A 22,490-nucleotide genomic window follows, 5' to 3' on the forward strand; every position below is an offset into this window, starting at 1 on the left:
GGTGCGCTTATAGCGGGAAACGCTCAATGCACAAAACGCTGCACACAATCATGCGTGATTATCAGCCATCTGAACCGCGGAAGGTTGTTACACGGTGTATCGCTCGGTTCGGTGAATAACGCATTGGGCCAACGTTCAGCTGGAGCCCCCCACCCCATGCTTATTTCCCCTCAAATGTTTATGCATGGCCTCTGCGTAATCGCATCCCTCCCGAGCCGCATGTGGCGCCTTAACGCGTGTGATGCCGGAGCATGTGATGCCGGAGCGTGTGTGTGTGTATGTGTGTGTGTGTGTGTGTATGTCTATGTGTATGTAGGCTATGTGTGTAACGCGGCGCCGCGGTCGAAACGCGGCGACGCCAACGTCAGCGACGAGCACTATGCGCCGCGCGCCTGCCCGTTCTGCCGCGTCTGGCACGAACAAGAAGGTTTGACAGAATGACACGCCGTAAAAACATTTAATAAATCCCGACATCGGTTCGGTTTGTGCGGTCTGATGGGGTGCATAACAGCCGCGATAACGGGAAACCGCGGTCTCGCTTTGCAGTTTAAAAACGTGCCGTCAGACAGCAGCGCGCACACTGCGGCAGACGGACCAACAGGCGCAGACCCCGACATGCGGGGAAACAGAGAAACCATCCTGTGACCTATATCGCCGATACAGGAATGCAATATCACCGCTACATCTCACTTTTGAAAGTCAAAGTGGGATGGACGCATGCCTGCATGAGATCAGTATACAACACCCATGCACTTGCAGACCCTTCGCACCCTGAAGACACCTGGCATACGCATGTTGGATAGTAACAGACCCGCACTGTCCAAACGGGCCCACATCCAATGCCCAATACACATGGTCTGCACACTGCAAACGACATTGCTGAACATCCTCCTCCCCACCCCCCATAATAATGCCCAACAGCGGTGGGTGAGAGCCTACTTTGTGTCCGACATTTGAATGAACAGTTGTCATCCTCATTGCGAGGCCGAAGGATTATTACACTGCAGAATCTTCTGCCGTCCTTCATGCCCCGCGCACCTCAGCGTCTCTCCCTCCTCTGCCAGCCCACTCACCTGTCTTTGTCAGCAGAGTGGACATGCTCCACGCCACGAACAGGATGCTGCACACGAACGACACTTGCACAAAAAGCATCTCCCTCCTCTTGCGAACTTTGAACATCTTGGCAAACACCGTCTTCTTCTTCGAGGCGTTCATGTTCTCCCGCTCTCCCGGGTCCTGGTCCTGCTCCTGCTCCATGATCGCAGCTCCTCGGCACCAGCGGCTACTTTCCGTCTCCGTCCCCCCCACCCCTCCTCGTCCTTAGCCTCCTCAATGCGGGACCGCAAGACGCCGAAGAAAACTGCCCCCACCCCCCTCCTCCTCCTTGTTCAGCCTCTTCACGCGGAACAGGCTCGGGACGCGGTCCTCATCTCAAGTGTCCGGGCTGGCTGGTGGTGTTGTGGTGGTGGTATCGTTGGTGCTGCCGGAGGAGGTGAGGCGTGGAGCGGACGGCAGGGTCTTCGCCGGGCGCCCAGATTGACTACACCGCTGCTTCAGCTGCTGCTGGTCCGACAGAGGAGCAGAGCGCGTGGACGACTCCGTGCCACCACTGGCAATTCACAGGGCGGGCAAAAAAATGGTCTCCAATCAATGCAGCTTTGCTCTGATTCCCACGATATGTCCGTTACCCATGAACGGACTGCTGTAGCCTACTCGTGTCGTTATGCGGGGACGAAATATAAAATAAATGCTCCAAACGCATGAAGCGAGGGAAAAAAAAATGCGACTTCTCCTATCCTAGGTTTGACTAGGTTTGACTTGGATTCGATACGGCTTACGACGCGTTGACTTCAGTACTGAACACTAATGGGTTGGATTGGGACACGGTCGCCACACATGCCAAGCACCTGCGCCACCACTCAGGAGCCTATTAGGGCCGGAACGCTCGCTGCTCATCAAGGTTAATTGTTCAATTCAGACAAAGTCATGCCACGCGCCGTGGTTGGCGCCTCCCCCCCTGAACCGAATTCCTCGCGGAGATGCTGCGTGCTCACGAGAGGACCCTCAACACACACACACACACACACACACACACACACACACACACACACACACACACACACACACACACACACACACACGCGCGCGCGCACACACACACACACACACACACACACACACACACACACACACACACACACACACACACACACACACACACACACACACACACACACACACACACACACACACACACACACACACACACACTCTCTCTCTTGCTCTCTTTCTCTCTCGCTCGCTCGGTCCAGCTGCTGTCCTGCAGCGTGCACTTCATACGATTAAACGCATCGCTGGGTAGGCATACCTACTACCCTCTGCTACAACTTTTCCTTTTGTCAATCCAGATTGTCGCATTTTCGCGCTGGATGATTCCTTTTTTTTTTTTTAAGTAAGCAGGCACAGCCAGAGCGATACTAATAATAACACCTAACGAATGCTGCCATCTAAATCTAAGCTGTCGTCTTTAATCAATCGTTCTCATGACTTGCGAAGGCTTGAAATGACAGTCGATAGGCTTGGTTTGTGCAAAGAAGAACAGAAGCCATGTGTTGCACCTATATGCACTTCAGCCAGACCAACAATAACACAAAATAGCCTACCACTCATATGTTATGAAAAAAAAGCAGAAAGCAGATAACAATATTTCTCCAGATCTTTCATTCACCTGTTAACCTCAATCTTTATAACTGTGAATAATTTAGGTCAAACGCCGAGAGCTGCCAGCTCTCAGGCACCAAAACCACTATCTTCTGACCATGAATTCTCTGAGCCATTATTGGCTAGGCCATCGCTCCTTGATCCAACACCTTTGGAGAAAATTACTTTTGATCCCCAACAAAATAGCTGTACATTGCGTTCAAATTAAGGTGGACAAAACTTCATGGATATCTGGTGAGGCAAAATGAAAATAAGTCAATAACTCCTATAGGTGAAATGTGTGAGTCTTCTGTTTGCTTGGTGATGGGAAAGGTCAAATGACACAGTGAATTGAAATTATGTATTTATCATTTGTCACTTTCTTATGCTAACCCATTGTCCACGCTCTTCATCTAACTGATGGGAACTTTGCTGAATAACTGACGTGTGAAGATGACAACTGAGGAATCCAAATAATTGGACACTAATAACTTAAACATACTTTTCTACCTGTGTCATTAATATGTTAAAACAGTAAATTTAGGTGAAGAAAATGCAAGTATCATGGCTTTGTATTTCATATTATGTCACAAAGCAGTACATTTTTAGCACTGTTTATTTTTGTACGTGTTCTAGCCCACATATCATTTAAAATAACCTTTTGACGGTATATGCTCAACACTGCACGCTTAGCTATGAAAAGAGCAAATCTCATTTTCATCGATTTAGCCAGAACACATTGGATGAGCATTAGCGATATGTGCTGATGGCATGAAAAACAAAGGGCGCAGGAACATAATGAGGGCTGACCTGTGTGGCAAACAGCCCTGTGTGTTTGACCTATACGCTATAAGCTCTGAAAGCGGCACAGGGACACTAAATACTGAGGGGATACGTGGGTCCCCCCCCCCCCCCCCCCCCCCCCGACCAGAACGCTCACCTCAACCTTCAGGATAAGGGAGGGCAGGCGGGCCGCATCATCTACAGCAGCCACGCCCCAATGCAAGGCAGCAGGGTGACCCCGGCATACAGAAAGCTCTCCCAACACCAGGACTCTGGGCTCCACCGCTTACACCAAGCAGGGGGAGAGGAGACAAAACCCCCACAAACACCGGAAAACCACAACCGCACAGCAAGATGTGGTCGTCATCGTGTCAGCACGGTTGTCGGAACGTCAGTCCGACGCACAGCCCCATGAGACGGGCTGTGAGTCTCAGTGGGAGCGGAGAGAGGCTGCGTTCCATCAACCCACCGGAGGCATCTGACCTGACGGGGACCTGTCAGCGCAGCGTCACAGAAAGGCCTTGTGTGATAAGTCAGGGGGGTGGTGTCTGTGTGTGTGTCTCGGTGTGCGTTTGTGTGTGTTTGCGTGTGTGTGTTTGCGTGTGTATGTTTGTGTGTGTTTGCGTGCACGCCTGTGCGTGCCTGTGGGTGCGGTTATGTGTGTGTGTGTATGTTTAGGTGCGACACTGTGTGTTTCTGTGTGTGTGTTTGCGTGTGCCTCTATGTATGTGTGTGTGTGTGTGTGTGTGTTTGCCAGTTTACATTTGTGTGTGTCCATGTGTCTGTGTGTGTGTGCCTGTGTGAGTGTGTGTTGGGTGGACGGTTCTAAATCCAGACCTTCATCTCATCTCTGCTTGGGTTCTGGAAGCGTCGTCTCTGTGTTAAGGACCTATTCACACATCCTGCACACACGTACACACACTGCGTCCCTCACACACACACTCAGCCCCTCACACACACACACACACACACACACAAACACACACACACACACAAACACCCACACACACACACATACGGTGACATCAGCATGTGTGACCCGTGCCCATGCCAAAGGGATTAGTTTGGGCCGGTCCCGCAGAGAGGCCGGTGCCAGGGGATGCTTACAGAGAATTATCCACCGCTTTACACCCCCTGGCTCTGACACACACACACACACACACACACACACACACACACACACACACACACACACACACACACACACACACCCAACACACACCCAACACACACACACACACACACACACACACACACACACACACACACACACACACACACACACACACACCCAACACACACCCAACACACACACACACACACACACACACACACACACACACACACACACACACACACACACACACACACACACACACACACACACACACACACACACACACACATATATGGCCTTCTCTGGCCACTGCATGACCACTGGCCTTCTGTCTGATCTGCAGCCCAAGATAATAATAATATTGATGATAATAATCATCAGCAGCAGCAGTAGCAGCAGAAGCAGCATCATCATCATCATCATCATCATCATCATCATCATCATCATAATGATAGTCATGATCATAATAAGAAAAGCTAATTTATATTTACTATTTAGTTATTGAGACCGTTTTTTTCCAAGTTGAGACTGACAGATACAGGTCAAGCAGTAGGTATAGGGCACTCGCACAATAATGGCTACAGTGGACAGTTGAGGACGTTTGAGGCTGTGATTACAGCCTCCTAGCCCCTCTAACCAAATCCTATAGCGCCTTTCAAACTAAAAATCCATTCAGATGCTTTACATTTAGATCACATATAATATTCATACTATGAAGGACTCCAGAGTTGTAAAGCTGGATTCCCCGGCCCAAATCAATCAGGGAAGCGATGCCCTGATTGGTCAGAAATGAGACAGGAATGGTATCAAATCTAAATGTTCTTATAGACAGGGGCAGGGAACTAGAGACAGATATTTTTCACAGCACATTTCACTCACTGCTAATGGCAGATTGGAGATCGTGATGCAAATTCAACACACTACACTCAAATGATAGCTCTTATATCTTAAGTACAGCACCTTTGATTGAAAAAAGCATATATTACAATATCTTTTAGATGGGAAAAACAAAATGGCAACATAAAGAATGACATAGATGACAGATAGATGCCCCCTTCTCCTAAGGGTTTTTTCAAAAGGCCAAATGCCAACAGCCAAGGAGTCAGTCAAAGCGCTGCGGTTCAGCTTGACATAAATGCCGAGCTAGTGTCACGTCACGTCGTGATGACTGGTTGTCAAGGGGGTTAACAACGAACTGGGAGGACACTCGAACAATCGGCGCATTTGACAAACCAATGCTCTCACTCAGGCTTTCGGCAGTGATTTATTCTGATGAATCATGGCATTCATTCCCTGTTGAGTCTGAGTGTGAGCGTGAGCGTGAGTGTAGAGTGGAGGGAATTATTGATTTCATCTTTGTCGTGAAAGTGTGGTAACTCAGGCACGACAATGGAAATGTCGCCACCATTTCAAGAGATCAAAACCTCTCTCTGTATTTTAAATAATGTGAGTCCAAAGGGAACACTTTAGTCCAAAGGGAACCGTATAACTTTCCGCCAAAATGCTGTTCTCTCCCAAGGCGACTTGCCAATCGAAGTGTCGGGCCCCCTACTGTTGCTCGGTATGTTGACTGCTGCAACTTTATGAAATGTGTTGGTAAAAGCTGGAGTGCATCCCAACACTAATGAGGACTGTGTACAATTTTGAATGTGCCATCCTTAAAGGCACGGAAAGGGTATAGTAGGAGATTATTAGTTTTGGTGTATCCTGATCAACATAACTGCCATTTGCGAAGCTATCATGAATCAATTTGATGGTTATAGCAACGCATTACATTTACATTTAGGGCATTTAGCAGACGCTTTTATCCAAAGTAACTTACAATAAGTACATTTGTCATAAGAAGTGAAACAATATATCGCTGTCAGTACAGTAAAGATGTTCATAGAACCTAGTGCAAGTACCAACACTCGCTAGGCTAACCCATTCCCCGTGTACAGCAGTGATAGCAGCTACTGAAGATGCTACACAATTAAGTACTATGAATAAGTGTGTACAATAAGTGTGTACATTATGTGCCAGGACGTAGGAACAGACAATGGTGGCCGGAAGGGGCATGGTCGCTATGCAGAGTCGAGGTGAACTCTGAACAGGTGAGTTTTGAGAAAAGATAAATGACATTAAGATAAATGCCAGGTTAAGTTAAATGTCTGATTTTGCTGTAAATCAAGTAACATTATGTAACCAATATAAGCAGTGAATACGTTTGATTCTAGGGTTTGCCTCTGCACACTCCCTCTGTAGACATACAGCACTACACAAACAACACAACAGAGAAGCGTCCCTTCCCGCTGTGCTGTTCCAGCTACGTTTGATTGACAACACGCTGGTTGAGTGACAGGGAGGTGTTGCAGACGAGGAAGGATTTGATACAGGCCTCTAGGACGCGTTGAGTCACATGCTGCTCGGCTGTCGCAGGAGCCTAATGCTTGCTGTGTCCGAACTGATCGGAAACGACATAATACAGAAAGTGCATGGATTCAAATGTTGAAAGTCAAAGATGTCCAACTGATTTCACAATTTTTGTTCTGTCCCTGCTGTGGTGACACATCTTGGGTTATCTTGGAGGTTATATGGGCTTTTTCGCTCTCCTCAAGTGTTTGTGTGTGTGTGTGTGTGTGTGTGTGTGTGTGTGTGTGTGTGTGTGTGTGTGTGTGTGTGTGTGTGTGTGTGTGTGTGTGTGTGTGTGTGTGTATGCATCAATATGTGAAAGTGTGCATGTATGGGTGTGTCTGTGTGTGTGTGTGTATGTGTGTGTGTTCACGTGCGTGCATGTGTGTGTGTGTGTGTGTGTGTGTCCGGTGCGTGTGTGCGTGTGTTCTGCTCTGGTGGCTAGGGAGATGACAGGGTGACACTGAGCTACAGAGAGTAGTGTGACACCGTGTGTTAACACACCGCTGGCCTCCCAGCCACTGTTCCAACTAGCAGAGGGCATGGGGGCTGTCCCTCTGTCCACAGCACCATGCACGCTGTCCTTTGATACGACCTGGGTGACACACTCACACACTCACACACGCACACACACACACAAACACACACCACACACACAAACACATACACATGCATTCATACACACAAACGCACACACACAAGCTTGCACACGCATGCACACACAAGCGTGCACACACAAGCGTGCACACGCATAAACCCAAGCATGCACACGTACACAAACACACACACGCACAAATTCATGCGCATGCACACACACACACACACACATACAAGCATGGACATGCATACACACAAGCGTAAAAATGCATTGACATGCACACTGCCACAAAGACATGCACACCCATTCACACAACAGCATGCCATGCATCCACAAGCATTCACACACATGTTTCTTTATAAGGGCTTTGCCTCTATGAGAAAATATAGTTCTAACACCGTTGAAATTCACATATCATTAATATTGTTATAATTTCCACATATCAAATTCCATATGGTTGTTAACAGCACTTTGAGGACAATGATTGTTCAAACCTTTTCCATGCACATACAAACACATACTCAGACACACAAACCCCCCCCCCCACCAACAGACTTCCACACATCCACCCACACGCAGACATCCACACATCCACCCACCCACCCGCCCACACATTCACCCACACACGCGCACACACAGACCAAGAGACTCGCTGATTTCAATCCATGCAAGAACTCCTCGGCTGCAGAGAAACAAGAGCAAATAAAATATTCATCATCAACGCAGAGCGTCGCTCGGCGCTGGCAGCACAGGTTTCTGTTTGTACGCCTGCTGGGGTGTGGAGAGAGCAAACAGGGCAGAGAGGAGCTACCAGAGGGGCTAATCTGTGTACTCTGGAGTCAAACACTCACCTCGTTACTGTATACCTCTGACAGGGCCAGGTCGTCCCCCGCCCCCCCCCCACCCCACCCCACAGATACATTTAGCAGGCATATCACACGCTGGAAATCAATAAACCCCCAGATGACAATGGATGCCTCGCGTCAAGCTGCCTGCCTCGATTATAGGTTAGATTTGTACACCACTGTTCTATTTTCCATTGAGTGGCTCATTTAATTGTTTTTTGCTTTGCGGTGTCTCGGTCTTTGTCGGTCTCTGCAAAAAGGGCCCATTGTGCAGAGAGGGTACTGTCACATTTTGAGCGACTTGAGTATGTAATTACATATGTAACAGCCTTCATCTCCCCAGGGCCATTATCGTCATTGTATCATGAGTGGGATTTAGAATGTGTGTCACTTAAAATTATACCTTCCTCAAATTATGCTTTTATGGTAACTTTGTCCCCCAAAGCTCATTTGACCAAAGACATCCCCTCCTCCCCCCCTCCCCCCGACCTACCCTAGCTCAGGTGCAATTCCACTGATAAAATCCAGCCGATATTCTGTCACTGTGCAGGGGCATGATTTCCATCATCCCTTAGTTGGTCCACTGGGCCTCGTCAAGATACAAAGACCTTGTATACCCTAGAAAGAAAGAAAGACAGAAAGGAAAGTCTGTCCCTGCTTTTGACATATTTGTACTGAGTCCATAAAGAAAGAAAGATAGAAACATATAAAGAAAGAAAGAAACATAGAAAGAAAGAAAGTGTAAGGCTATCACTTATGTGCGAGCCCATAAACAGCCCTATTATTCTCCTGCCCACCCAGCAGACGAGAAACCCGGCGAGAATCACCGAAAAAAACACAGCAATCTCTATCCTTCTTCACCGAGCCTAGAGGCTGCAACAACAAAGGCACACACCCATTCATCCAGCCCCGATAGCATCAGAACCGTGGAGACAGTAAGTCTAAGTATATGGTCCACTATAGATAAACACTCTCTCTCTCTATCTATATATATATATATATAGTGTATATCTCTACAGGGGGAAAACAGAAGGGATAAACGAGGGCAAGTTCCACAGAAGTGTGTGGCTCGCTCACTCTGCGGGAGCCTCACACAGGCAATAAGATCACTGCAGTGTGGTTTCATTACGAGCCGCAGTACTGTACTGTACTGTACTGGACTGGACACTACACTTCCTGCCCGGGAGCGTCCCAAAGGCTGGTGGCTGAGTGTACCTTTGGTGCAATGTATTGCTGCTGTATTGTGTGGATTCCCCCGCAGGTGATTTCAATGCACCTGCTAGGTAGATTATGTAACCTTGGAACCACCTTGATTCGGTAACACACACAAGGAAAAGGGACTGCTTGAAATGCATGCGCACAAAACCAAGGTTAGGCTAAGTTATATTGGGACTCAGTGTTCGCAGTTTGTCAAAATGTATATTAAGGAAAACCTCACATGGGTTTGTTAGTCAAAAAAACTAAAACAAACTTGCAAGATAATACTTACTACAAATACTTTGCCCTCAAGTCTATGGTCTATCCTTTTTCTTTTCTTCTGCTGCTGCTTCTTCTCCTCATCTTCTTCCCTTCCTACCCCTATCAAACGGTGGACGAGGGTCCGCCTGACCCATGGCATGTACAACATCATCATTGACCATTTGACCCAATCAAAATGATCCCGCCCGCCCTGGCTCAAACCTCACGGGGTAAAACATCAGGCCTTGGTGCTGAGTCAGACCTCGGCGGGCAATGCTGTGGTGCGCCAATCCTCATCAGAACATAACTCATCCTCAGGTGATGGCCCATCAGACGACTAGCCTATAGCGCCCGCCGCGTTAGCTCCCCTGCTGCCTGGCGTTAGCGGAAGGGCTTCCATGGCGCACACACTGTAGCTGTTGACTTACTGCTGGAGGGCTAAACAACACAGCTCGAGAACTCTGATGGATGTGTCACTGAGGGTAAAATCATTATCAATGGGAGGAGGTTGGGGGACAGGCGTGCGGGAGGTAGGGGAGGTTGATGATACCGCAGTGATAGTATCTGCGGGGTTGAGGATGGCTGTGTGTGTGTGTGTGTGTGTCTGTGTGTACGTGTGTGTGGGGGGGGGGGGGGTGTTTGTGTAATCCCTGATGGGGTTCTTGTCCCAGTCTCGAGAACACACTTCCAACATCATGAGATCAAGTATCTCGTGTTTCCTTGTTTGTTTTTCTGGAGAAACCGGGATAGGTTTTTGTTTCAGTGGCCAAGGAACAACGATCTCCTGTGATCTGTAACCAAACATCCAGTCACATTCTGCTGACTGCCAACGACTCCCCACACACAATCACGCATGCACGCACGCACACAAGTGCACACGCACACACACAAACAACACAGGCAGCAACCCTGTTGTCAGGGAGCCAGTCCAATTTCTTATGAGTCGTGGCGGCCCTGAACGCAGCAACAAAACAAAACACAATTGTTTGGTTGGGACAAAGCAATATGGCAGCTGTACTATTGTGAGCGGTGGATTATCTGGCTGTAAAAGTGCCTTTTCGTGTCTGTGTGTGTGTGTGTATGGATTTGTGCTCGTGCGGAATGGGCCCACTTTTGAGGACGGTTGAGAAGAGCAGGTTGCATAAGAGGATCACTTCGGTAATGGTGTAATTCAGGATTTCCCCGCTTCGTACGGTCGCTTCTATGCGCATCTTAAGTATATGTGGGCTCCCTTACAGAGGCCCATTACTGCAGAGAGACACACAAGGGGATTACCTATAGAGACCAGGAATTAGTACAAGTGTGTGTGTGGGAGGGGGAGAGGGAGAGAGCGAGGGAGGGAGGGTGGAAGAGGGCATGTGCAGGTGAATTCAGGGAAATAAGTGAAAAAAGAGCGGATGGATGCTATTTGCATGCAGAGAAAATAAAGCTAACCCCTGGATATGTGTGTTCTCTGGAGCTGCAGGAACATTCCCACTGATCTTAATTGACTACTAAATCACTATTCCCATTGTAAAATCCCAAACACACCGAAATCGACTCTGGGCTTACTGTGAATCTGCAAGCATCAACATTTTGCAGTGTTTTTAATTACAAAGTTCGGGGTGTTGAAGGCAATGCTATTCAATTAAATGAGAACCGGGGGTGATGGGTAACACAATTCTCTCGGTGAATGTGAGAGTAACAAACGGCATACCTTATGTTCTGTGATTCAACATGTCGCTTTCCTAGAAACCATTGTCCTTTTTCCAAAGGATTACACTGACTCTCTAAGCGCTTGAACACTCATCATGGCCACGGTGTGCTCAGAGAAGCAGATCCCAGTACCGTGAGGCATCTGCAGCTACAATGTTGACCTTGCCCCAGTGAGAAACACCACATCTCCGACCTGGGGGGCCCGTCCCCCCCACCCTCGTTCCCTTGAAGTTCATGGGCTTTCAACGTTTGACGTGATGCGACAGCTTGCCGGGGCCACTTGTTGAGCGGACAGCGGGTCCCCTCGCTATCCTCCAGGGGGCATAGGCAAGGCCTGTCTGCGCCCCATAGAGCCCCCCGAGCGCTGTCCCATGTTCCCGGGCTTAGCCGCTCGTTACATTAAAACAGGGGCTTCTGTGACCGACTCAGCATTATGAAAGCTAAGAGGATTAGCTGATGGACGCTGCCTGGCGTTCCCGGTCAATTATCAAAATGAAAAAGCGTTGACTGGGCACGGCTGGCATGCTCTGTGTGGCACATAACACAAGAGGCTCGTTCTCTCTCCTGTACCCTTCAACCCCAGGTTAACTTGCCCCCCCGCGGCCCAAACATTGTCAGGTTACTGAAGTTCCAACACACACACAAATTCATAAATACAAATAACGATAATTCAGAAGTGCTGGTGTGTTGCTCACATGAACATATCATTTCTTCTCTTTTGCATGGAGTAAGTAAATGATGTAAATAGCAATGACTCTGAAAGTGTGCAATTACATGGGAAAAAACATGAAAAAGCAGGCGTGCACGTCTGTTAAGCCATCCGTGCTCAAGACTAAACTCCATCGGTGTCCATGATCGCCCGCCAGTCCACCCACACAACCTAATTTACATACACACACTCCGACGCTGCTCTGACTCACTGCCCTACTCACACTCAATGTGTGCGTGTGGTGCATTACTTCACCCCACTATTTCTCAGATTCTGACGGCTGTCAGGGAGGGGTGGAGTCAGATGGCAACACTCCATCGTTCACCCACAAGAAGACTCCCCGTTATCACCGGCGCGTCCCCTAATGGAGCAGATACACCTTGATGCTTCGGGCAGGCAGCGGCTGCACTGACTGGCAACATGCATGCAGAAGATAAGAAAGCAAGGAAACGAACACTCCTAATACATAAGCTGAATATTAATCCGGCACTTTGCATGTGTGATGCTGAGGCCACATCATCACTCACAGGACAATATCATCTCCACTCTAAATTTCAACGCAGGCCCTAGCTTCGGACGGAATGATTTGGTTTCCTTTTTTTTTGTTTGCTGGTTGCATTCTGCTTGAGATGCAGCTATAGGGTTGAGAAATGTCTCCACCTGGTGTCAGTACTACTAACTAACTAGTTGGCCTAGTTAGAGCGCACCGCGAGCACCACAAAAGAATAACTTCAGAATATAAATCAATTCGTAAGTGAATACTTTCCTTGTTGATTAAACTTTACATAACTCCTCGGAGGAATCATCGATCAAACGTAATGCATGATGACAAATGCTGGTCCCGAGCCAACACCAGCAGCCAAGAAGAGCCTCTAGTTTCAGGTTGTTAAAGCAGTAATAATAAATTAATCGCTCTACAGCCAAAACAACAAACCACATTACAACGCCATATCTGTAAAAAAAAAGAAATGGATTTTTTTTAATTATAGAATTGAAAAAAGAACAGCTCTCCTTCTCCATGTTGCCATCCAGATCACGGGCCGTATAAACAGGGGATTGGGGAGGGCATACAAAGAGGAAGTCAGGAGGGAGGCAAGCCAACAAGAATTGTACAAAAACAACTAGAAACAAACAAAATAGACACCTATTGTACAACATCCTTGGGAAAAAAAATGAGTTCAAACAGCTGGAGTCGCCCGTGGGGGAGGGGAGGGGCGGGCGGGGGGGGGGGGGGGGGGGGGGGGGGCAGAGTGTACGGTACACTGCACTCCTCTAGGGCACGGGGGGGGGGGGGGAAATCCTCAAGGAGGGAATGTGTCTGGCTGATGGTGATGCCCCCGCCGCCTCCTCCTCCTCTTCCTTATCCTCTTCCTCATCCTCTTCCTCCTCTATACCACGGCGTACTGCTGATACAGCAGCTCCCGGATCTTGAAGTAGTCATCACACAGGCAGCCTTCAAGGCCGATGCGCCCTGCCTCCGTCTGGGGGGGGGGGGGTGACGAAGAGGGGGTCAGAGATACAGAGCGAGAGAGAGTAATATAGACAGTGAGGGGGCAGGGACCTAGGTCAAAAGGGCCCTGGTGATGGCACGTCAACACTTGACACATCGATGACACTTCAGCGGGTCACATGACCGAGCCCTGGCTGTCTGGATTATAGAAGATGATGAATGGGCGACTTGTTTTATTTAAATTTTTATCTTCTTTTTCAAAAAATAAAATGAATGAATGTTTATTTGAGTTGCCCACATGTCAGGGTTAGGGTTAGTTCAGCTATGGTCAAATGTCCAAGTGTTAAATGAATCCCTCATTCATTTTGACCCCTCCAGGTAGAAGGGTCAAACTTTCGACTTTCCTCAAGCTAAAAGCACAAGGAAAGAAATTCTAAATACAAATAACTTTGTTATTCTTGAAGACTAGCAATCCATCAGTTCTACAGACAGATGGGCCAACGACTAGAGAGTGAACTGTCAGTTATTATATTACCCTGCTTTACTTACTACACTGATATTTGCATGTCGGAAATAAAGTCCTGTTCAAGAGTCCACTTCTCTTTGAATGTGGACCGCTGAGTCAGCAGAAACTAAATTGAAGGGGATGCATGCCCTTGTCACTGCGGCGGATATATTTTCCCTCCTCTTTTCTCCCCTTTAAAGGATTACCTCTGCTGCTTTTGAATACGCTTAACAATAAAAAAAAAATAAAAAGGTGTACTGGGCATTGATCTAAGCAATAGAGCTCCGATGAAGATAAGAAAAGGGAGCGAGATGAGAAATAACGTAGAAATAGCACTGCAAGGACGTTATGTAAGAAAATACCAAAAAAAAAAAAACGGAATCGAAAAAAAGTGCACTTAACGCCTGGCGGGGCTAGCCCAGCTCCAGCTGTCTCACTTCCTTTGTTGACGGATCACACATGCCTGTGTGCACACACACACACACACACACACACACACACACACACACACACACACACACACACACACACACACACACACACACACACACACACACACACACACACACACACACACACACACACACACACACACACACACACCTCTCTTACTCAATCACTCCCCCCCCCCCCCCCCCCCCGCCCCCACACACACACACACACACACCCCCACCTTGTGTACAGTGGGGGGGACAGAGCGCTAGCACTACTCACCCTGCGGACGGCCACCATGTTGTTACACACCAGCACGCCGCCGACGAACTCGGCCTGGATGCCCTCCCTCAGCAGCACCTGCTTGAAGTCGGAGAGGCGCGGCTCGTTGATGAACACCGACTGGTGGCCCGAGACCTGGGAGGAGAGAGGGACGGCCTGTGAGCGACCTCGGGCGGAAAACCCATGTTTCCCAAATGTGCACGTGTTTGGAGAGGTCGAACCCAACCTCCCTTGCACTCATGCATGCGTCAAAAAATATATAAAAATATCAACTTTGACCTCGGAAGCCGGCGTTTGTCTACCCCTCGTCTACCCCTCTCTCCCTCCCTCCCTCCCTCCCTCTCTCTCTTTGTCCGCCTATAAGGCCAGGGGGCGGAGTCCTCCCTTCCCGTCCATTCAGATTTAGCTGTGTGTCATTCTCCAGACGCAGCGCCACCTCTGGCTGCAAATCCCAAAGTCAGCCGTCCTGGGATCAACACCCTGTCGTTGTTCATCTACCCAGAGGGACGGGGGACAGGCTGGCTGGAAGGTCCCGCTCAAGACACAGTCTTTTCCAAATAAACTAAGTAACCTCTCTGCAACTTGAATCGACAGAGAAAGACCAGAAAGTCACAAAGTAAATCCACATTACTCCCACTTTGTGATGACTGCGGCTTCAGTGGTAGCAACAAGCTACTTCTGATTCTCTAACCCATTCTCCCTCCCTTCCTCCCTCCCTCCACCCCTCTCACCTCCCCCTCCCCTATCCTCTCACCTCCGGGGTGGGCAGCGGCTCCAGCGTGGGGATGACGTCGCTCTCGTCGGAGGGCTCGCGCTCGTCCTCCATGAACAGGCTCTTCATGGCGCGCTTGGCCACCGCCGCCAGGGCCACGCCGCCCTCCTCGGCCTCTCCCTCGCCCGCCGTCTCCCCGGTGACGCCCACGTCCATGGCGGGGTCCTGGCCGGCGCCGTCCTCCGTCAGCATGGTCTCGCCCGCCTCCTCCTCGCCCTTCACGGCCTCCGGCAGCACGCCCGTGTCCACCTTCGCCACGCGCATGTCCAGCACGCCGTCGATCCAGGCCAGCTCCGTGTCCTTGGCCTTGCAGAAGTGCAGCGAGCTGACCAGCGAGTCCTTTAGCCGCACCTGTAGACACAGAGGACAGGGGGGGCGGAGCCATCAGCAGGTGACAGGGGACTCCCACATGCCGTTTGGTTGTAAAGCCTTTCTTTTGTAATGGAAGTGTGTATGGGTAAATGAACAAGATTATTTTATATAATTATAGCAATCATTTATTTGTATTTTCTCTCCAAAACGGGTCTCTACTTCATCTTCACGTATACGGCTTTGTATCGATTTTTTTAGCACTTATTTTAACGCGTCAATAAAATGCAAAGCAACGGTTTTCAATCCGTGTTACACGACTACATTTTGTTTCACAAAGAAAACAAATGACAATCAAAAAGACAAAATGTAGACACGTCGAAAACTGAACAGAATCCACTCCGGCACCGAGCCAGGAGGAGGCTGCGCGGCCACGGACCTGGTAGATGTGGGTCTCGCTGGTGGCGTCCACGGTCTCCTGCAGCTTGGGCGTGTACACCTTGATGTCCTTGCTGGAGGCCCGGCAGGACTCGGCCAGGTCGGCGCTGGCGTCCGGCGGCCCGTGGACGATCACCAGCTGCCTGGGCTTCATCTGGTTGATGATCTTCTTGATGGAGTCGCCGTCCGAGCGCCCCTCGTAGTCGATGTACGTCACCCTGGCCCTTATTGGGGGGAGGAGGAGGGTGGCTGGATTCAGTGGGAGGAGTCACTCTGAAGGAATTGTTTTGTGTTGATGTGGTACAGATCTGCAGGTGGCTATCTCGTGGAAAAAACATTTATTTTTGGCTATTTAATGCGGTGTTCACACCAGCGTTCCTTGCATAACAAGCTGGATCCACCTTATCTGACCTCAGGCCGTGGTTGAGCTGGCAGCTCCGTGTCTTGACTGTTACATAACCGACCAGAACTATGATTTGCTTGGGTGATGATAGTCCAAACTGTATTTCCTTAAAAGGAACACACCTGTGTTTTTTTCATGGTAAATTACCTTAAATTAGCATTTCAAAAACGTATGGTTGTTTTGCATATCGGTACTGTAACTTTCTAGGTTAGTGCTTTTGCAAGGCATAGGACATTCATCATCGTTATTATCAGATTTAGTCCATAACTTCGATCAAAATCTCATAATCAACTCATACTTTCCTAATCAATAAGATAAAATATGACCCTTTCCACGGGGTTCCTTGTTTGCATTAAATTGGCCAAAGGAGAGAGGCTCTGATAAAAAAAAAAAGGGCTGTACAAAAATAAACTTGACTGCTGGCCAAAAAGCAGCTGCAGTGGATTAGTGGTGGGCAGCAGCTGCAAGAGAAGTATGTGTGCTCTCAGGTGTACCTCACTGCAGAAGGCTCATTTCCTTTCCCTGCACATCGCCCAAGCAAGGCGGGGAAAAAAGAACCTGACCTTCCCATCAACCAACCGACTTTCTCGTGAATTATGCCGGTGAATTTCAAACAGCCTGGGGGTTGCGGGGGGGGGGGGGCGGTTTATGATTCTGCGACAGATTTACTAAGGTGGCCTTCAGCCGCCGCGAGCGTCACTGACCTGATCTCGATATTCTCGATGCTGGAGGTACACTTGGTGGGCACCACGGAGAGGTCCTGGTCCATGGGCTCGTCGCCGTTGGACAGGCCGGCCTCCAGCTTGCTCTTCTCCTCCTCCGTGGCCTGCAGCTCGGGCACCAGGAAGTCCTCCGGCCTTGAGGGCAGAACAGAAACGCGTCATGGGATGGCTGTGGCCTGTGGGGGTTAATAGATGTGTGTGGACAGGGAACGGGGCTGGAGGAACACACCGCTGAATGATCCGTTCAAACATGCCAGAGGTGCCGAGCTGTGTGAGTGAGGTGCTTGCGTGCACAGAAGCTGATGCATGCGCACACCGTGCTGATGCGTGCTTGCTAGGCGCTGCAGGTTTCACTGCGATACAACATAACCTAACAACTAATAGCATGTGAGCACACAATGTGCACCAGCCATGTTTTTTGGCCATTCATGTTGGCACAAATAGTTTTTAGTCTGCAGTTTGTAGCCTTCCCCGTCTGGGCTGCATAATACTATTGCTTCTGTTCTACACAATCAAATATGTCCTTTCTATTATTAAGTAACTTGTTATGTTTTTCTCTCTAGGCTGCCTTTCTTTAGTCTAAAGCCATTCATGAGATAATGCCACCTTCACAAACATCAAGCGTTTGTTATTTTTCGATAGCGGAACATAATTTTGCTGTCAGTATTTCTCTAAAAACTATCTAACAATGGAGGGTTGTGCAGAAGCGGTGCTGATGCTATTTATGTTTTTAAATAAATCACATTGTATTTGGCAACAGGGGAAAACAATTATAGATAAATATCCAGCTGCAGCATGTAGGCCCTGATATTGCAGATTGTATTTCGTTTGGCAGGCAAGCAAGGCACTTATGGCACTTAACCATTTTTCAGTCTCACGCCGGCTGCATTTACCGACGGGGGGTGGGGGGGGGAAGAGAGACGTGCTCAAATATACATTGGCAGGACAAAAGCAAGATACATGCCCCTGATCTGTGTGTCTTGGCGATGGCCCCCGCCTTACCTGATGACCTCGCCGTACTCGTCCCACTTGATCCTCTCCTCGTGCGTGGGGAACATGGGGTAGGACTTCTTGGCCTGCTTGAAGAAGCTGCCCTTGCGGCTGCCCTCGCCCTTCATCATCAGGTCGTGGTGTTTGGTCTTCACCACGGCCGGCTGGTCCAGGTCGTCCTCCATGTCGCTCTCGTCGCTCGAGTCCACGTCCACCCTGCACGGACGGACCAAGCGCGCAGACGGGAAGGGTTAACACTGGGTCAGACCGCAGTGGGAGAACGCCGAGTGGCTTACTGGGATGGGCTGGTAACACTGAGGTGTGAGTGAGTGAGGCATAGTGAGGGCACCTCGCCATATTTTGGTAACACCTGTTCAGGCCTATGGTGACAGCGTGCATGATGGGTGAATAAACGGCGGTCTTTGGATAAGAAAAGCATTGTTTATTGGCGGATACGTACTCTTTTGCTTGCTCCAGCTTCTTGGCTGCCTCTTTCTTGACCTTGTCCTTTTCAAGGAAATCTTCCAGTTCCTTGCCCTCAAGCTTTACTCGTTTTCGGACCTGTGTGATAACATCGGATGAGAAAGCAATGAAAAATGGGCAGGTCAATTTGGATGTTCTTTTCCACAATGATCATATGGACATCTACACAATATTGACAATAGCAATCCAAATTTTTCTTCCAATCAAAATCCAATGTAAAAGAGGCTCAGCGTTGTAAATTAAATAAGGGATGACATGAGGCTTAATTTGACTCATCCTACAACGGAGCCAGAAAAGTTTGCAAACAGTCCATATCCATATCCATATTGTACCTCCAGGTCCAGCATCCTCTCCCCGGGGTTGTCGATGAGGTAGCGGGCCAGGGTGCCGGGCGTGGTGCGGTAGGTCAGGATGACCGAGTTCTTGGCGTCGCGGCACCACTGGATGAAGAGCTCCCGGGAGAAGCCCGACTCCAGGTCGGGCTGGCTGCAGAGCACAACCTTGGGGCTGGGGACGCGGGCCAGGTCCGCCAGGCTGTGGCACAGGGACAGGTGGCGGAACTGGAAGGGGTTGTTCCGCTTGTCCTCGAAGCACCTCATGAGCTTGTCACTCATCCACTCCACCTGGGCACGGGGAGGGGGGGGGGGGTTAGCGTAACAAAGTGGACTTGGTCATAATTGCCTCCGGTTGTCCTGCCTGGTAGAATATAGTTTCCATTTTTTACACAGTCTCTTTGTTGCAAGAGACTGTTTCCTTACATCTGATTACAGTGTGCAGGGAATTAGGGATGTGAACTGGGATACCTGGGACTTGGAGAACTCCACCACGTTGTAGCTGACGTTGTTGAGCAGGGCTAGGGAGTACACGCCCAGCCCCGCGTCCTTCGTCCTCCAGATTTGGTCCAGCAGCTGGGCCAGCTCCAGCACGCGGCCGGCCGTGTCCGCGGCGATGAGGACGTTGCCGTCGCCGCGGAGGGTCTCCATCACATTGGCTGGACGCACGCAGAGAGAGCCGTCGAATTAATCAGCGGAATGAGAATGAACGACGTCTTCTTAACTTTACCCACATTAAGGAGCACAAAGAAGGGTAATGTTCTATGTAAGTTAAAGAACGTCTACAGAAATGTCTGTCGTGCACATGACAAGATTTGATTTGATTGCGCTGTGTCTTAAAATGGTGTTTCTGGAGGGCTGTGCGCTCGTCGACTCACTGAGGAGCTGCTCGTCTCTCTGTTTGCGACGCGGCTGCACGTACAAGGCGTTGAAGGAGTCCGTGATGAGGAGGGAGGGCCGGCTCACGCTTTCCAGTATACACCCGTTCAGATGGCTAGGGCCATGACAAGAAGCAGAAGTTACAACGTTAGGGAAGAGCTCAGTTTGACAGAAGAAAGAAACGCATCATAAACGCATGCTTGGCTGTGAGTGACATGATGGTGTTTACATCTCTCTCTTATGGTTGAAGTCCACAGCATAGACAATCTCCTCCTCTCCGTCTTTGACGATCTTCCAGATGGTTCCACCGATCATGTGTCCGGCTGGAAGGGGAGTGATGGACAGGCCGTGTCCTTTCCCTGTCGAGGTAGGGTAGAATAAAGAATATTATTTAGAACTATATTTCAAAATACATTTTATGAGAGTCTGTGGCGTAAATAATAGGGTGTAATATTGCGATTACACTATGGTTACCGACAAAATATAACATTATCAAATTGTGGTCAAATAGTGCAGCAAAATATCACGTTTTTGCATTGTATAACTGAGAAACAAGTAAGCCTAGAAAAACATGTAATCTGACCTATACATAAAAAAGCATGTCTGTAGACTCTCATGGAACGCAAACGGTAGTTTATTACTCCAGCAAGTCGGATGGATCTTAGCAAGGACCAAGTAAAAGAGAGGCTTTCAAGTCCTTGTTCACTCGTCCCGCCCACTTTAGCTTATGCTTTCGAGATCAAGATTTGGCTGACTACGTCAAGGATTTCACATGCATTTTTAAGCCTAGGGTGCTTAGCATGAGGAATTTTTTAGTTCAGCACAGCAAGGTGTGCAGTCATGCTCATTTGACCACATTCTAGAAGGTCAAGTTGACCAATCAGATTGCGTTGTCTGTGATACACTGACCTTTTAAATTTACAATCTGGGAGTATTTTAACTGCTGGATTTTGTCAAAGGCGCTGTCCACGTCATCAAGTGTGAAGAGATTGAAGTCTTCGCTGTTGTTCCGAGACTGTAAGAAAAAAGTAAGCATTTAAGGAGACACTGGATAAAATGCAACCAAACCATACGTGAGAGAGACTGCTTGCAATGCAGAAAGTTTTACTCAATAACTCCTTCTCACCTGAAATAGATCATACATGAACATTTGGCCCATCTTGTATACAGGTATCGTAGCATAGATGGGGCAGTTTAAACCCAGCTTCCCCACAGCGTAGGGCAAGGCACCTAGATGCAGGGGATCAGGGTGGGAGAGGAGCACGGCATCGACCTGGTGGACGTGTCTGATGGACCACAAAATCACTGATGTCACAAACACACACACTGCAACGCCAAACAATAACATTGCAGTGATTGGGGGTCAACACTGCGGATATGGTGTTGGTTACCGTTTCATTGCATCTATGATTTCCATAGAAAAACTTTCATCCCAGCCGCAGTCAAGGAGGAAGCGGAATTCATCCACCTGAAGCAGGTAGCACAGGGCAGACTCCTCCTGAACCCCCGACACAGCTGTCAACTTGATAATGGATGTCATCTTCCTCAGCTATCAAGTGGCAGCTATCGAGGAAAAAGGTAGAAGTAAGCAACCGAGAACAGCATCCTTAGATGCAATAGTGCGTATTCTTTGTTCAATGTAACGTTACACATGTAAAACAAGAATATCATGGTGCAACTGATGTATCTGTAATTACTAGCTCCTGAATGAGATGAGGTCACATTGTGCAAAGATAGACACGCCAATATCTCCGACGGAATAGCATAGTAGTATACAAATTTGTTAGACATAGTTGAGTCAAGAAAATGTATCACCCGTGAAAATGTAAATGCACCAACTACGCACTATTAAACTATGTAAACATTTACATCATGTGTTCACAATCACAATAGCCGGTTGTTAGCATGCCAGCTATAACTAACAGGGGGGTTAATTCATTTGTTTGACCAACGTTGGTAAAACCTACCATTAGTTGTGAAATAGTACAAATGAACAGTTTTTCCTGACATAGGAAAATACTAACTCCAGACCGTAATAACAATATTACGACATGTTGACTAGCATTTGTGAAGACACTTTTTACAATCAGACGGATAAGCTTTGCCGCTGCATCATCACGTGTGAGAGGTCAACGGAACGTACCTTCAACAAAAATAATAGGGTGGGAGTTGGTGCATACAAATCTTTTGACGGAGC

General features: G+C 48.6%; 2 protein-coding genes across 3 annotated transcripts in view; both read right to left on the minus strand.

Moving 5' to 3' along the window:
* Window positions 1-2,292, minus strand: part of slc24a4b (solute carrier family 24 member 4b) — a 33,239-nt gene extending 30,947 nt beyond the window's left edge. Inside the window, exon 1 of one of the 2 annotated variants that reach the window (XM_060041428.1) lies at window positions 1,074-2,292. In XM_060041428.1, the coding sequence (XP_059897411.1) occupies window positions 1,074-1,257 (184 nt within the window). In that variant the 5' untranslated portion in view covers window positions 1,258-2,292. The remainder of the gene's footprint in view (window positions 1-1,073) is intronic. The other variant, XM_060041427.1, reaches the window with a different exon arrangement.
* A 10,955-nt stretch (window positions 2,293-13,247) lies between these two features.
* Window positions 13,248-22,426, minus strand: cpsf2 (cleavage and polyadenylation specific factor 2). Its single transcript, XM_060041957.1, has 15 exons — window positions 22,261-22,426; window positions 21,685-21,856; window positions 21,420-21,579; window positions 21,203-21,308; window positions 20,523-20,652; window positions 20,293-20,408; window positions 19,886-20,073; window positions 19,415-19,705; window positions 19,060-19,160; window positions 18,612-18,815; window positions 17,592-17,744; window positions 16,486-16,708; window positions 15,720-16,088; window positions 14,966-15,100; window positions 13,248-13,777 (listed from the first exon to the last, which is right to left on the minus strand). Exons 2-15 carry the CDS (start codon window positions 21,831-21,833, stop codon window positions 13,685-13,687), a joined length of 2,418 nt encoding a protein of 805 aa, XP_059897940.1. The 5' UTR covers window positions 21,834-21,856; window positions 22,261-22,426; the 3' UTR covers window positions 13,248-13,684.
* Between the last annotated feature and the right edge of the window lie 64 nt (window positions 22,427-22,490).

The sequence above is a fragment of the Gadus macrocephalus genome, chromosome 21, assembly GCF_031168955.1.
Source record: "Gadus macrocephalus chromosome 21, ASM3116895v1".
NCBI classification, from domain to species: Eukaryota; Metazoa; Chordata; class Actinopteri; order Gadiformes; family Gadidae; genus Gadus; species Gadus macrocephalus.